This window comes from Bombus fervidus, chromosome 9 (assembly GCF_041682495.2).
Source record: "Bombus fervidus isolate BK054 chromosome 9, iyBomFerv1, whole genome shotgun sequence".
In the NCBI taxonomy this organism is placed as follows: domain Eukaryota; kingdom Metazoa; phylum Arthropoda; class Insecta; order Hymenoptera; family Apidae; genus Bombus; species Bombus fervidus.
In genome coordinates, this window is record NC_091525.1 from 8932684 (window position 1) to 8951069 (window position 18386).

The window sequence follows — 18386 nt, forward strand, 5'->3', positions numbered from 1 at the left end:
CGTCTCAAAGCAACCATTCTCAAAGAAATTTTTGTTACCTTCAGATAAAAAATATTAATAATCTATATATTTTAGTATATTCGATAATCGTATCGATAACTTATAACGAATAATATTTATAATTATAATATAATAATTAAAATATATAGTTAAATATATAATTAAAATATAATATTTATAATTCACAAATTTCAATAAATTTATTATCGTCTCAAAGCAACCATCCTCAAAGAAACTTTTGTTACCTTCAGATAAAAAATATTAATAATCTATACATTTTAGTATATTCGATAACGAATTTATAATTCGCATATTTCAATAAATTTATTATCGTCTCAAAGCAATCGTCCTCAAAGAAACTTTTGTTACCTTCAGATAAAAAATATTAATAATCTATATATTTTAGTATATTCGATAATCGTATCGATAACTTATAACGAATAATATTTATAATTATAATATAATAATTAAAATATAATTAAATATATAATTAAAATATAATATTTATAATTCACAAATTTCAATAAATTTATTATCGTCTCAAAGCAACCATCCTCAAAGAAACTTTTGTTACCTTCAGATAAAAAATATTAATAATCTATATATTTTAATATATTCGATAATCGTATCGATAACTTATAACGAATAATATTTATAATTATAATATAATAATTAAAATATAGTTAAATATATAATTAAAATATAATATTTATAATTCACAAATTTCAATAAATTTATTATCGTCTCAAAGCAACCATCCTCAAAGAAACTTTTGTTACCTTCAGATAAAGAATATTCTTTCCTAAATATCAATCCTCCTAATCAACGCAAGAAACGAATTGATATTCCAACAAAGACAAACGAAAATCTGAAGATTTTGATGAGAATAGCAGTAACAATATCAAAAAAACGCCTACCTTTCTCGTTTTGGTGGGCTGTTGCTTAGTGTTCTCGCTGAAGTTCATGTTCAGATCGATGTACAGGTAATTATTATTGAGCAACTGCGGCGGTGGTTCCATCGGTGGCGGATTCGCCTCCTTTATGTGTCTCAAACGTCTTTCAGTCCTGTCTTGTCTGGTTCGAAGAACCAACACCACGTTACGATCCAACATTTTTAAAGTCGAGGAACTTCACGTCCCGATACTTCTAATCAGTTGTGAGTAATTAACTTGGTAACCAGTGGCTTGAAAAGGCCACAAAAATCTCAATATTTTTTATCATTCGATGTGCGCAGATATTTTTACTTGGTTTCTACGTCGATGCAGTGTTCTATGATCTTTAGCATTACGACATTTACGACGGTCTGTGTATATTTAAAAAGATGCTAATTAGTTTTTGTCGTATACCGATAAGCTTCGATTTCTGTAGAATTTCTCTTTAATACACGTTTTCTTGACTCTTCTTCGATAAAGTATTATTGATAACTTTGAATATCTGTTACTTTGCTTGGAGCTGTGCAATATTTCGAGTGGCTCTAACCGGTTTTTACCGTATCGATAAGTTTCGATATTGTTAGAATATTTGTTCTTTTTCAACTTCTTTTTTTCTAAAATATTATTAATAATTTAGAATATCTGTAAGTTTGATCGTCGTATTTGGAGAGGCTCCAATTTCAATATACTGTCCAATTTTATTTGGTAGAATTTCGATATTTAATTCAACTCTTTACTAGTACACAAAATTACCTTTTCAATTGTGCAGTAAAAAGATTGCCTCTGATAGCACTTTCAATATTTTATATCTGCGACTTTGCTCGATTCTCAATTATTTTCTACTGCAATTATAAACAAGACTTACTCTCGAGGAAGCAATACAACCTTTCAATAAAGTCTTCTTAGAAAACTTCCTGAAGACAAGCTCGGAACAAAACCTTCCTCAACTTTCATCTTCCGCAGAGCACCGGTGACCATTCGAACAGCTTCACGGTTCAAGTTATTATACTGCAGCGTCTACTATCGCTTCTAAACACGACAGTTCTCCAGTTTGCTCAGGCAACGCTATCAATCCACCAATGTTTAGGAAACTCACTATGTAACAGTACAAAGTTGATCATTCGATATTAGCTGATTGTCTCTGCGTTTTAAATTAAATTAAATTAGTCACTAATTATTTAGTGACTAATAACAAATAACATGGACAACAAAATCTCCATAAACAACGCTTCTTTGTTCTTTAAGTTTCTGTTAAAAGTACCATACAACTTCTGAAAATACTCACAGATCGTCTTCCATTGATAAATCACCAAAATTCACAGAATGTTCACGAAAAATCTCGTAATCCGCATCAACACCGGTTCAATTCGATATCACGTTCAGACACTACTCGTTCAGTAAATTAAATTACTTGGTAATTATGTATAATTCGTCCATTTTACAAATATCAATAATATTTTCGAATAGAAAAATCTTCCAGGATTGCATCATATTTAGCTTCGAAGGTCTACGTTCCTGTCGATGATGGAACGAGCTGGATCCGATCGGAATTGAAGAAGAGGCAAAAGGAGATGCGTGGGAGAAGCGTGAATTTGTGAAACGACCGCGTGGATTGTGCGCTACTCGGAGGCAAAGTCCCAGCATTTATTGGTCCCGGGGTTAGTCTGGGAAACGTTATCGTTGGCGACACGTTATCGTCTGTTGACGATAGAAAAAAATGATGGTGCCTAGGCGTCGTCGTGCAGCCACAGTTTCTTTTCGATGCGCGGAAATACAAGACGCACAAATCGGTCGCGTGGCCACTCTTATCTTATTATTAAATCTTCTTCTGCAATGTATAGAATAACGATATCTCTCGTAGAATATTCTCGGTTTTGGGAGGAGCAACGTATATTTATAACGCGTTTCGCGAGATCACGTTCGTCAGAGTATCATCGACGTTGAATTTTAACATCGGAGAGAATCCCGAATGCGAGGAAAGTCCTGAATTTTTAAGACGATGAAAGCTCTAGATCGAAGATGACCTGAATATTTTTGAAGATTTGCAGAAACTTCTGCGATTCTTGAGGAAATTTGTAGGAAGAGCCTGTATTTCAGAAGTTCTGAACTTTCCTCGAGGTTTGTAGAATGATCCGAATTGAAGGATTTTTCTGAAATTTACAGGCAATTCCAATTGTCAAAGATGCGATGAATTTTTCTGAAATTCAGAAGAAGCGAAGAAGTCTTAAATCCTGACGGAAGAAAGAACTCGTGAATTTAACAAGTGCTGAATTTTGGCGAAGCTTGGAGGAAATTCCGAGCCAAACAAGTCCTGAATTTTTGTAACATTTGAAGATTTGTTGGAGTCATTCCATCGAATTAAATCTTGACTTTTGAGCTTTTTCAAACTTCGAAAGTGAAAGAAAGTATCGATTCGTAGACTTTAGCAAGGTTTGGAGATTGAATGGAGTTCCGATTCTTCAATTTTAGTGAAATTTCAAACATCTTCTTTGGAATTCTATGTCTTAAATTTCGATAAAATTTGGAGGAGATTAATCAGACTCCTGCGGTAATCTTCTGATTCTAAGAATTGAGATTTTGAGGATAGAACAATAAGATTTAAAACTTCAAGTTTCCAATTGATTAAAAAGTTACTAATAAATTAATCAGAAAATAAATATCGACAAAGGGTCGGTCAAATTTTCAGTAAGACAGTTTAAGACAAAACCGGACAGCAATCATTCTAAACACTGACTAGATATAAAAAAATATTAGAAGTAAGAAGATGCAAATAAAAGTTTGGATCGCGAGTTTCAGTCTAACTCACGTAGACGAAATAACGCTGGAAGTGCCGGACTTGTCCGACGAACCTTTGAACGCTTAAAATCGCTGTAGCTTAAAAGCTCTTTCCCCTAAGGCGAGTAGTATACAGAAACGCAGTAACTTTTTTGTTCTCATAAGCAGTCGTCGTCTCCATTTTTAAGGGATAAGAAAAATTCAGCGTCATAATTTCGAAAATAACGAGAACTCGGTCGAACATCTTTGCACGTTTTGACAAGATTTTATGACTTTTTATTGTTTGTGATAAATCAGGAGATTGTTAGAAAATTTTACATCTTTCTGTGTTTTAAAAATTTCACAAACGTTGGCAGAAAATCGCGTCGAGCTACGACTAAAAATACTAATCGCCAAGCGACAATTTCACAATTCACTTATTTATCAATTTACGCCAACATTTGACGTGCTATAAATTCAGCCTTGTAAAATTGTTTAATGATTTCAAAAACAGATACTCATGAAAATAAAATTCCCTTGACGTAAGCAGCTTCTGTCCTATCATTCGTTCGTTTTATCTGTTTCCTGTTTTTTTATCACTGTCATCGTGCACATTTTCTATGCAGTCCTCTATTTTCACTGATTCTTTACCTTTCCCAGTGACTCGTCAACTTCCATTCACAATTCTTGTGTTAACCGATGTTTTATCGCGAAACAATTATGAACGAATTTATTTTAATTTGTATATTAATTTAATACTACACTTAATACTATTACTATTAATACTACATTCGATCAAACTAAATAAATTTCATAAACCAAATTGGAGATCCAATTTTAAATTTGAAATTCAACTCTGTAGCGTTCGTTTTTTATTGCACTTTAACTCTGAAAGTAAACACACGCAAGTGACTGAATTGCATAGAAGCGTGTAAATGAAGATATTAATTTCTATAGAAAATTATTGCTTAACCTGACACGATAAACTCCGCTGTTATTACAATTAAATCGTGGATTCGTGAAATTCTATGCATTCTTGCGTAGGATGCACCTAATATGCAAAAACACATACGAAGTACAGTACTTTTTACAATATTCAATAGATAGCATAATATTTTCTGCTCAAGATCCACTGTTTTATTCTTCTTATAAGAATCTGAAATTTTGCATAAATATTCACGATCTAATTATAATATTTCGCCCCCGAACGTGTGCCCAGTACACACGAAAATACTCGCTTTAGACGCGGGTGTAATTAAAAAACAAATTTTTCCACCTGAAAGTTCCATTTTTTCATCATTTTAAGATACGAATTTTTGCACGTGTATATTCGCCATCTAATTATAATAATTGAACCGCAAAACGTGTACACGCCAAACCACTTGCTGTACATACGTGTGTAATGAAAAAACAAGTTTTTCCATCTGAAAATTCTATTTTCTCATCATTTTAAGATACGAATTTTTGCACGTGTATATTCTCCATTTAATTATAATAGAATAATTCAACCCTAAACGTGCGCACAGTACACGCCAGTACTTGCTCTGCACAGTCGTACAATTAAAAAAACAAATTTTTCTATACCGAGACATCTAATCGAACAGCATCAAGCTCGTTCTATAAACAAATCGCAAATTTCCTCATTCTCGTGACGTATATGCGTATCAGCGTGGAACATCGACACAGATCGCGATTCGTGTCAGTAAATTTCAACTCGATTGCAGAGTGCTTTTCTCATGGCAGCGCTTCGCATACGCAGTTGTTAAACCATCGCGTCGGTTCATTGCGACGAGTATCGATTGTAGCTTGATCCAAGTACCGGAAGCCGTACTCGTTGCATCGTTACCTGTGTCGTCCGTACACGAATCGGACAATTGAGTTTCAGCTCGCCGACAAATCAGCTGCACGTCGATTCCGACGCCAGCTTATCGCATGGTGAAAAACTGTTAAAGATATTCAACGAACGAGAGTCTCGATTCCCGATGCTTTCACATGGCCTGGGTTATCGCTACATTACGGATTCTTCGTCAAATTCCTATTTTTATAAACGCGAGAAGAAGAAATAGAACTGAACGTCGTTACGAGCATTGAATTTTTACGCGCCAGTCTTGCTTTTATTTTAGCAAACGGAAAAGATTGGCAATGTTTTTGCAAGGTGATCGATTAAAAGCGAAGAATCAAGCGCACGAATAGGAATCTTCTCATATTTATAGAAAAATAAAATTAAGACAAAAATGGTCGAAGGAACACGATAGAGTTAGAGATTTGTTTAATTTATTTGAAATTATAACAAATTCTCAGTTTTGAATATTCTATATATTTTTCAATATCATATGCATTTTGTACATTTTTGCATCTTGTCTTCCTTCATTCGAAAGGTGTTTTTCAAGTTAAATTCGACTGTGCATTTCAATGCTAATACCAATGCTAATTAATTACATCCAAATATATTAGATCACCTGTTGTTTAATAACACTTTCATACGACGGCAAGAATTTTTGCAAAACTCCATTCGTCTAAACTTGTAAGGAAACAAACAGTTTATATATATAACTGGAGATGATCAATTTTCCTCGATAAATATTATTTTTTATTCGCAATTGATTGGAGCTCGCGTTCATACAAGCGAATTCAATCGGTGAAACCTATCAATTAAAATTTCGTCTGAATAAATGCGATTCAAATAAATAGAGTTACGCTGTACTACGAGAGTTAAATGTAAAACCTCGTAAAAAAGATACTTCATTGGAAAATAGGAATATATGTGGTGTCACGATATATTTGTAGTATACTTGATGATATTTTTGTAGTATAATTTTGTTCCTTATATTACGTGATATATTACGGAATATACGTGATGTCATGATATAGTTGTAGTATACTTGATGATATTTTTGTAGTATACTTTTGTGCTTTACATTACCTGATATATTACGGAATATACGTGATGTCATGATATATTTGTAGTATACTTTTGTGCCTCATATTATGTGATATATTACGGAATATATGTGGTGTCATGATATATTTGTAATATACTTTTGTACCTTACATTACGTGATATATTACGGAATATACGTGATGTCATGATATATTTGTAGTATACTTGATGATATTTTTGTAGTATATTTTTGTGCCTTACATTACGTGATATATTATGGAATATATGTGATGTCATGATATATTTGTAGTATACTTTTGTGCCTCATATTATGTGATATATTACGGAATATATGTGGTGTCATGATATATTTGTAGTATGCTTTTGTACCTTACATTACGTGATATATTACGGAATATACGTGATGTCATGATATATTTGTAGTATACTTGATGATATTTTTGTAGTATATTTTTGTGCCTTACATTACGTGATATATTACGAAATATATGTGGTATCATGATATAGTTGTAGTATACTTGATGATATTTTTGTAGTATACTTTTGTGCCTTACATTACGTGATATATTACGGAATATACGTGATGTCATGATATATTTGTAGTATACTTTTGTACCTCATATTATGTGATATATTACGGAATATATGTGGTGTCATGATATATTTGTAGTATACTTTTGTACCTTACATTACGTGATATATTACGGAATATACGTGATGTCATGATATATTTGTAGTATACTTGATGATATTTTTGTAGTATATTTTTGTGCCTTACATTACGTGATATATTATGGAATATATGTGATGTCATGATATATTTGTAGTATACTTCTGTGCCTTATATTATGTGATATATTACGGAATATATGTGGTGTCATGATACATTTTATGATATTTTTGTAGTATACTTTTATGCCTTATATTACGTGATAGTATAATGTCATAATACAGCAAACAATGATAGAGTCACACGGTTTTGTAGGTGCATGAAAATTAAATCTCATGCTGATATAGTAATCTAAAATTGAGCCACCTCGAACCGTAATTTAAAACATAATATTGGAACTAGAAACTAGTCGAAAGAGATGAATAATTCTATTGGGATTTGGTCAATCACAGAAGATGCTCGAAAGGAAAACAATGATTGTTATTTAGGATTTTTAATCAAAACAGGAAGACAAATATAGACGAGGCGCGTAACATTATCGCATTGGTTAACATTAATGATAATAAAACTCTTGGATGATAATAAATCATTCGTGACAACGAAGACGCGGATTTTAACCGGATTGATCGCGATTTCTCTTAACCCAGAAACGACCCGTGATAACATTTCCACGCGACGATTCTCGGATTAGACTTTTTGTAGACAAAATAATATGAAATGGACTTAGAAATAGTTTTGATTTCGTTGCTTCTACTTCATTGTCCCTTTTGAAGTTTCTTGAACTTTTCTAGGTCTAACATTTCGAGTTAGATTTTGTAATATTTTTAAACGTATTTAGGTTACTCTAAACTTTTGCAATTCTTTAACCTTTTTAATCATGAGCTTTAACGATGCATTGATGTAAGTATCTGTCGTTGTTGTGGGAAGAAATTTCCTCCTATTTTCATTTAAAACAGTTTTAGTTTCCTTAGTGTATCTATGCGTTACTAAAGTCTCAGTTTTTTCTTTTTTTTTTTTTTTTTTTAATCTTCTATTAAAGCAAAATAAATGAATCGATTAATTTTAACTAATTCATCTATTAAAGTAATAATATTACTCGTATTTGCTCAAATTTCAATTTATTCAACGCAATAAAATAAAAAAGCTTAACTACACGATAATTACATGTATTTAACAAATCCGTTGTTAATTTCAATGAAACATTTCCCATAAATGGGCAAGAAGGCATCGCTGTATCGAAAAGTGATTAAAGCTGAAACCAAAAAACATTGAAAAAGTGAAAAAGAATAGAGAAACAAAGAACACGACCTTGATTGAATAATTGTATTCCGATTGAACAAACGGAATAAACACGATCGAACAGCGACGATCGAAAACAAACTGTATTCATGTATTCAGAGTTTCGATTGATTGCGAGTATCGCAGTTTTGTAAAACAAAGATTGCCTTCCGCTTGTAAAAATAGCCAACAAAACTTTGGACGATTATTTTCATGTTTTATCTGCGGTACACGGTTCAACTATCATGCGCGTGTAACCGAAACATAAAAAGACGGGAAAAATAAAAATTCGCGGATTCGACAGGGGAATAAAAAAAAAGAAAAAGAATTTTCGTTTCAAAGTTTCTACCGATTATCAGTAGCGTTCAATGACATTTTTCGGCTGGCTGTTGTCGTTTTGTGGGGAGGGAAAAGGATGGAACAAGAACGATTGAACGTTTCTCGCGAATTTACGATGCAACGCCTGCCATAAATCGGCAAATTGGCGTTGCAGAACAAATTGAATCTCGTCTCGATATATGGAAATTGAACGGGCCACATTTATTTCGCGAAACGCGTATTTCTTTCTTCGCAAGGAAGATTTACAGATGTTCTCTGTAGAAACAGAATATTTTCTCTGAATATTTTCCTGACGAAATGATGTTCGATGCGACGTGTAGTACGTAATCGTGTTTTACTTTCTTGAAGATTCAGAGCTGTTCCCACGGGAACAGAATATTTTCGTGATAAAACTACATTTAACGTGATCTTCTATTTTTTCTTTTTTTTTTTTAGTTTACAATTATTTGTTTTACGAATTTAGAGGCTTAACATGTCGACTGTAAAGCCCAAATCCAATGGACATTCAACGTGACTGAGATTTCTGTTTTCTTAATACGTTGAGTACTGGTGACTCCACTGTGGAGTCATTCGATCAATGATTTTTCAAAATCAATTTTACTCTACCTATAACTTTTTTATAGACGCAGAATGTTTTCTAGAAATATTTCTATAATAACCGTCTATGAAATCTATGAAATCTATAATGTTTTAAATTATGTTTAAATAATTAATGTATATATTGCACGATGAATTTTCACTTAATCATCTACACACACATTCATCCATTCATACACGTAACTTCATTTTATCTTTATTTTACTGATACACATCTATTGTCTATGATCAATCTAACTACCAATTATTAAGTATTGATCAATCTAACTACAAAAACAGATTATTTATTATAATATCTGGCAGATGAAACAAATTTCCATTCGAATTTCGTTTCTGTAAACGTGTCTATAAAAATATAAAAATACATAAAAATCCACAGTCTACTAATAATTGTATTATCTAATTTGGAGATGGAAATTTATTTAGCAACGAATATTTTCTAGCTCCTTCCTCAGCACTCTTCGTCTTCGTGACTACACATTTTCATTGACATTCCATGACTAAGAACAATTTAAAGACGCGAAAAATACGTAGAACGCGCATCATATACAAGAAAATAAAAAAAATACCTAAAGTAGAGTATTTGTTATAATAAACACACTTGCGAATGAGATCGATTTTGTCTGTGCTTCTACTCAATATTTCAAGAAATCTTTATAGATATCAGGCTATACTCACTGTTTAGATCATGTTTTTAGTTGTCGTATTTTTGTCATTGCATTATATTTTTATTTCACTTTGCTATCGTTCTTTTTCTACTGCTTTTTTCCTTTTATTTATTTTCTTGTTTTTCGCGTATATATACGTATAGGTATTTATTTCGTATGTATATGTTGTATTATATTTAGTATTGTATTATATATGTACATTTGACTTATACCCTTTCTATCATATAATAAATAGTAATTAATATTAACAAATAATGATTCTTAATGGATAAAACGAATTCCTACTTAAAAGTTCCAATTGCTCCCATAAATATGTCAATTTGCATAAAATCCGCGCTCTATTCACGATGAACCATCGATCGTTTGCCATTTAATACGACGCAACGTTGATCGCTGTTATTTGCAAACGAAATTGCAACAGCGAAAAACAGTAATTACCATTTCTCATTCTCTTGTTTCCTCGTTCTCAGTCTCGTCGTTATTATCCCCGTCGTGTTTTTCGCTAAAAATTCATCTCGTTATCGATGTAATTAGCGTGTGGCTTATCAATCGGAAGTCGCGAAAGGTCGAGACTAATTTTATGAAGTGATTAGGTTCGTCCGCTTTTTAAATCGTCTTATCGATCGTTTAATTTCTGAACGTCTGAAATTTGGTTGATTAAGGTAGATAGCGAGTTTGATTTTGCTTAATCGTTCAGACGCTACCATGTTTTGCATGTTAAGAGGACGTTTTTTGTAGTTCGTTTAATTGGTTGATTGCGAAATTGCTTGTTGACGGCGTAACGAGATTAAAAGCGGCGCCTATGTTATTTGGGTTTCTAAGAAACATCGAAAGATCTGGCTCCGATTTGAACGAAACTTTAAAAAAAAAGCCGATAATCGTAGATTTCTCTTTTCCAGACGTGCCCCTTTTTAGCTCCGCTGACACAGATTTAAGGGGTGAAACCACCCTACCAGCAAGTTCTATTCTTTAAAAGCTTTCTTGGTAACTGTTACAGATGGGAAAAATTTCGTCAACAAAAGTTGAACGATTGTTGACATATTCGAAGAAAATACTGGTCAACGAGCAATTTTTATATTAAAATTTCGTATAAAAATATTTTCGACCTTCGTGTTCGTTCGAAAAGATCAACGAATGTGCATACTAATGAATTTCTCGAAAAGTAATGAAAATGTACATTTTGTTTATCTGTAACTTGTTGTAAACCAAATTAGAACTAAAATTTTCAATATCAGCGATCAAGATTTCAATTGAATTTAAAAAAGAAAAGATTATATACTTTTTGAAAAAAAACCCTCGTTATCTCTATAATTAATTTTTTCCAAATTTAATAACAAATAATGAATGGATGATTTAATAACAAATGATGAAAGGATGATGAAACGGTGGCCGTACGCAAACTCTAACAAATTGTACCAAATTTCAGATTGGTTTATCTTGAAGATTCTTGCGTCAGAGCTTCCTACATTACATTTTTAAGAAGAAAATACCGTAAATCTTTTATCGGTTAGTAACAGAGGACCGATGGTGTTTTACTGATAAATCATGGTTATAAGAAATGGATTCGTGATTACACCATTAAGCGGGGTCAAGCTTGATAACGAGTGATAACGAACACGTTGATAATCTTCGAGAACCGAGAAACGGAACACGAAAATTTACGCCGTTCGACCGATCGGCTTTCGACTAAATCGTATCTTTTCGAGCGGAAGATACGCTGTGCGAGGAAAAATCGACTGATGCACGAGTTTTTAAGATGCTTCAATATTTTCCTTTGAAAATTCCCTTTAGCACTTGGGCCTTGAAAAATAATAATTTCACGTTTCAGACTGATCATTAGCAATTAGAAATTAGAAACTGATAAAAAGATCAGATAATTAGTAGTTGATAATTTATAAACCGAATGTGATAAACAAACACTGATAGTCGAAGTTAAAAGTATAAACATTTTACAGTACAAATACTAGCGCAATATTTGATATTAATGAGATCGCACACCGAATAATCGAATTAAAGTTTCAAGTTAAAAATCATAAACCTTGACACAAATGCATCGCACTGAAGTTCCAATTCTTGGAAAGTGCTTTCGATGCAACGAAAATCGGCAGCCAATTGCGCTGCAGGTTTCTTGCGAATCGACGTGTCACGCGATTGCATCCTACTCGAGAAATACGTGTTTCCTTAGCGTGTTTCAAGTGGAAACGGTTGCGTTGGTCGTTCGTCGGTGTTTGCTCTCCATTCACTATCGTGAATTTTATCTGGTCGCTGCACCGCCTTGATATCAGTGACGATTTGCGATTTTTCATTTCGAAACACAAAAATGTCAAGAAATACGAGTTATGATTCAAGATTATTGATTCAAGAATCAAGATTAATTTCGATTTATTTATGGAGAACAAATCTATTAGAACATGCAATATTATGTTTCTTTTTATAAGTTGCAAAATATTTATTATAAATTACGTGCACATATACATATTACACATATGTATTGATACAATTATTATGCAGTTAATACAATTAATACAAATACGTACAGCATGTCATTATAGTAATTGTCGAGATACAAATGTATGCTGGAGAATGATAAATAAATACGATGTAAGGCCAAGAGTGGACATTAAGGACCGATGACATGTAAAAAGAATGGGATTTACCATAGTGTTTGGTGAAACAACAATTAACATCAACCGCTACACGCTACAACCAGTGTTATGTTAATTATTAATTTTCTCGTTGTTCATCTCTTTGTTTCAGAAAAATTAACATCAACTGCTACACACTACAACCAGTGTTATGTTAATTATTAATTTTCTCGTTGTTCATCTCTTTGTTTCAGAAAAATTAACATCAACTGCTACACACTACAACCAGTGTTATGTTAATTATTAATTTTTTCGTTGTTCATCTCTTTGTTTCAGAAGAATTAACATCAACTGTTACACACTACAACCAGTGTCATGATAATTATTAATTTTCTCTTTGTTCATCTCTTTGTTTCAGAAGAATTAACATCAACTGTTACACACTACAACCAGTGTTATGATAATTATTAATTTTCTCGTTGTTCATCTCTTTGTTTCAGAAAAATTAACATCAACTGCTACACACTACAACCAGTGTTATGTTAATTATTAATTTTCTCGTTGTTCATCTCTTTGTTTCAGAAGAATTAACATCAACTGCTATACACTACAACCAGTGCTATGTTAATTATTAATTTTCTCGTTGTTCATCTCTTTGTTTCAGAAGAATTAACATCAACTGCTATACACTACAACCAGTGTTATGTTAATTATTAATTTTCTCGTTGTTCATCTCTTTGTTTCAGAAGAATTAACATCAACTGCTACACACTACAGCCAGTGTTATGTTAATTATTAATTTTCTCGTTGTTCATCTCTTTGTTTCAGAAGAATTAACATCAACTGCTACACACTACAGCCAGTATTATGTTAATTATTAATTTTCTCGTTGTTCATCTCTTTGTTTCAGAAAATTTTCTGTTTTTTATTCATGCGACTGTTAATATTGTCAATTTTTCAAGATCTTTCAAGAACTTTCAAGATCTTTGTGCTTCAGAGCAATTTCTCGAAAGTCTAAATCTCGTATTTGGAATATTTTTAATTATCGATTAGAAGCATAAATAACGTGTAATTGAGGTTACTCATATTTTTTTCATAGTTTAAGCACTTTTGTGATTTAGGACAATTTCTTGAAAGTCTAAATCTCGTATTTGGGATAGTTTGATTCTTTCGAGATATTTTGATTATTAAGAATTCTAATTAATGTAAATTCAAGCTAATAATTTTTTACATTTTAAGGAGCTTTGTACTTCTAAAAACGTTTCTCGAAGTCCAGAATTTACGTACACCGTGGCCAATGCCATTGGATTCTCGTTGCGTTACCTTTGATGACGACATACAGTGGCTTAAGTAGGCACAGTCCAACTAATCATCATTGAAGTAGGATGTGCTAATAGTTACACGTTACACGCCTTGTTAAACATATTTATCGGATTACAACGTTATAATAAGTGCTTTATTATTGGCACACGTGTTTCTTGCTTCGACAATGTTCCTGTGGACGTCAATGGACACCCATCGACGTCCCATGGACGTCTGTTATGGACGTCAATGGACCCATTGACTTACATAACAGAAATCCAAAAATAAAGATCGATGTCCAATTAAAAGAATCGAATAGTTTCTATTCTAAAAGCAAAAGTTCCGAATGAAAATTTTCTCTACAATTTTAATCAACGCGTTACCATTAAATTAAAATTTTGACTGAAAGGTAAAAAGTCATAATTAAAAGCTCCAAATTAAAATTCACCAAAGATATCTGATCGAGACGTTTTCAACGAAATAAATGACAAATAAATATTGGAGTTACAGTGAAATTAACAGCAGCTAAATATCGGTGGTAAAATTTAATTTCAATCAAAATTGCACATCGATGCACGCGGTCGGGTTCATTTAATTCGATTTAAAATCACTGCGCAACTTTTCAGTAGTATTACCCGCGTGTGTGATCAGACTGTCTGGAATCAATTGGCTCGGACTAACGGAGCGAACGAACGATGCTTCGTGATTCAATTTGTTTAATTCCTCTGTGTTAAACGAAATGTAACGATGTACAAATATTTTCAAGCATTCATTTCAATGTTTAACAATTGCTGTTAATACTTGTCGGGATATAAAGCACAGTTGTTACATCGGATTGAAGTTATTTGTAATTGATATTTGCCTTTTTACGTATTTTCCAAATTTTCCTTAAGTCACAAAGACAGTCTTATAATTTATAACACTATCTTTGTGGATCTTTCAAGATTCTTTTCGTACAACTTTTGGTGTCAGTTTCTTCGCGTACATCGATTCCTGTTCGACGTTCTTTAAACAAATTTAGGGTACAATGTCTGAAGAAAAATTAAAAAATTAAAATTTAAAAATCACAAAGACAGTCTTATAATTTATAACATTATCTTTGTGAATCTTTCAAGATTCTTTTCGTACAACTTTTGGTGTCAGTTTCTTCGCGTACATCGATTCCTGTTCGACGTTCTTTAAACGAATTTAGGGTACAATGTCTGAAGAAAAATTAAAATATTAAAATTTAAAAATCACAAAGACAGTCTTATAATTTATAACATTATCTTTGTGAATCTTTCAAGATTCTTTTCTTACAACTTTTGGTGTCAGTTTCTTCGCGTACATCGATTCCTGTTCGACGTTCTTTAAACGAATTTAGGGTACAATGTCTGAAGAAAAATTAAAAAATTAAAATTTAAAAATCACAAAGACAGTCTTATAATTTATAACACTATCTTTGTGAATCTTTCAAGATTCTTTTCGTACAACTTTTGGTGTCAGTTTCTTCGCGTACATCGATTCCTGTTCGACGTTCTTTAAACAAATTTAGGGTACAATGTCTGAAGAAAAATTAAAAAATTAAAATTTAAAAATCACAAAGACAGTCTTATAATTTATAACATTATCTTTGTGAATCTTTCAAGATTCTTTTCGTACAACTTTTGGTGTCAGTTTCTTCGCGTACATCGATTCCTGTTCGACGTTCTTTAAACGAATTTAGGGTACAATGTCTGAAGAAAAATTAAAAAATTAAAATTTAAAAATCACAAAGACAGTCTTATAATTTATAACACTATCTTTGTGAATCTTTCAAGATTCTTTTCGTACAACCTTTGGTGTCAGTTTCTTCGCGTACATCGATTCCTGTTCGACGTTCTTTAAACGAATTTAGGGTACAATGTCTGAAGAAAAATTAAAAAATTAAAATTTAAAAATCGAGCAATAAAACAACGTGCAACGAATAAACTTTTCTAAATGCAAAATTATTGAACAACGTAAATAAAATAACGTATACGTATATCGTTTTCTGGAGTCAAAGGAGAATCCCTTCTGCTGAGGATGAGTTCGGAAAATCGATAGAAATGAAGGAAACGCCGCAGGAAATAGAAAAATCGAAAGCGCTGAAACTTTGAAAGGTTCGAAGAGGTGGCAAGATGTGCAAAAATCAGAAATGAGGATGAATTAAAAGCATCGACACGATAACAAATACTCGATGATCAGACGGTAGCGAGTCTGGCCGAGTGATAACGATAAGGATCCGGCCGAAATGTTTATTTGACAAAATAACTTTCCAATCGTCTCTTTTGTGAGTCACTAGAACGCTATTTATGCGATAATTGGATCAATTGTGAAATACTTTTGCCATTGCTGGCAGGTTCGCAATTTCATTTGGAAATTTTCATTAATCGTAGCTAATCAAGAACTTGAATTATATTTTGATCATGGAGAAACGATGCAATTTTTCCACTGAAAATTTGAACACTAAATCGTTCTATAATAAATATATCAAGTGCCAGTGGAATTAAAAAATTGTTAAATTTTTAATAACTTTTTAAATAGATATTTTAATGAATATTTTTCCATCATTTTTTAAATAAATACATTTTCGAAGCGTGGTTTCTTCGATGGTATATTTTTCGACAATCGAACGTGCTTCAATTTCTCGGCTGCATCCGTCTGATAAATTTTTCAAATCGACAAATCGATAGGTAGCTTTACTTCACGGCGCTGTACGAATGTTTCATATCTTATGCTTTTAAAGTCTACTTTTAAAATATTAAACCCAGTAGCGCAATAACGCACAGTCGGTTACATGTAAATGTACATCCATTTACATAAATATATATTATACGTAGTATCTGCAAACATCGATATTTCAGCAGTTCGATCACGAGCGATACGACCACTTGAATATTTCAATATCTCAACATTTTATAACACACCATTGAATAACTATAATATAATATCTACGCTCGTATAAAATATGAAAAATTGCATTTTTTCAAATATATTTCCATTTTCTTACTATAACAAAGATCTATAAAAATATTTCATGAAATAGAATCTCTTCCTTATGACCCTAATCGTTTCACGATTAATTTAACATGAAAATTAAATTGAATGAAACTTCCTCTGCGGATATTTTTAAGAGGGGCGGTTTCGCGTCGTCGACGCGTCGAAATAACCACAAACCTGATTCGATGTGGGTCAGTCGACGTCGTTCACGACGAAACTCGATCGCTTTTCGTATTCTCGCGACACCTTCGATCCGGTCGACTTTAATCCGACCGGCTGGAATAGAAGCGCGACAAAAAGAAACGAGCAGCGGTTATGCAATCCTCTCTTTTTTAACCCTGTTCCTCGCGTCTAGCCGATAGGATCGCGATTAACGTCGAAGAATCGTAGCTAATCGCGCTGATAATTCGTGAAAAAGATTCTGAAGAAAAATCATCTTAACTACAATTTATTAATTTCACTAATTCCAACGTTTCATCATGTTCTTTACGCAATACTCTGGCCTTCTTCTCGGTCTGGTCTCAGATTTTGTGATCCCGTCGCCAAAACATGCAACTATGCCAAATAATATCTGCGAACGAGACGATCTCTTGTCTGGATCTTGCCATGAGTCAAGGCGATCGACGTCGCAGTTCTTTATTTCCCAACGTGTCGTTATAATACGACCTTCTTCATCCTTTTCTTTTTCCCTTTATCGAAGTATCCGCGAAATCATCGTACAAGCGGTCGGGTGGTGATTCTACGTGCAAGAGTAAGTCGATAAAAAAAGAGTAGCGTTTCTTCGTTTAAGGCTTCGTTTTCGAGAAAAATGCGTTTGAAGATCCGCCAGGTAAACGCGTACTAATCGTAAGTCTCGAGATATCCGACTTCTCTTTCTGTTCACGTTGATAACAATCCGATTAGACGGGCAGAGCGAGGAACGTAGGCAACATTTTGAACACTCGTTACGTTAACGAAATGAATTTTTAAATAGTAAACTTGTTATCCTTATTTATGAAACCATCCCATATATGGACACTGTGGACATAAGATAACGGCAATGATAGGAAGCAAATGCTGACATTGTCCATGTTTATAAATATCAACACGAGCAAAAAGAAAAGTCGGATAGCTCGAAACTTACAATCAGTACACGTGCACCTGACGGATCTTTAGGCTCTTTTTTCTCGAAAAAGAAACCTCGAGCGAAAAAATGTTGTTCTTTTTTTTTCGACTTATTTCTCCACGCGACAACGTGTGCCACGCATTTCGCAGACACCCTGTATACTTACATGCTTTTTTATCTTTGTCATATATTTATATTCCTTTTTTTTATTTTCGTCTTTTTTGCTTCACATTTATTACTTTCACTGCGGTAAC

At 32.8% G+C, this 18386-nt stretch overlaps 1 protein-coding gene across 2 annotated transcripts in view; it reads right to left on the reverse strand.

Annotated features, from left to right (window-relative positions):
• The window catches only part of Rab32 (RAS oncogene family member Rab32), a 62662-nt gene that overhangs the window by 36275 nt on the left and 8001 nt on the right, over positions 1–18386 (reverse strand). The window contains exon 1 of one of the 2 annotated variants that reach the window (XM_072010613.1): positions 918–2079. The exons of the other annotated variant lie outside the window; for it this stretch is intronic. Coding sequence (XP_071866714.1) covers positions 918–1112 — 195 coding nt within the window. The 5' untranslated portion in view covers positions 1113–2079. Of the gene's footprint in view, positions 1–917; positions 2080–18386 lie in introns of those variants that run through there. 2 annotated transcript variants of the gene reach the window in all.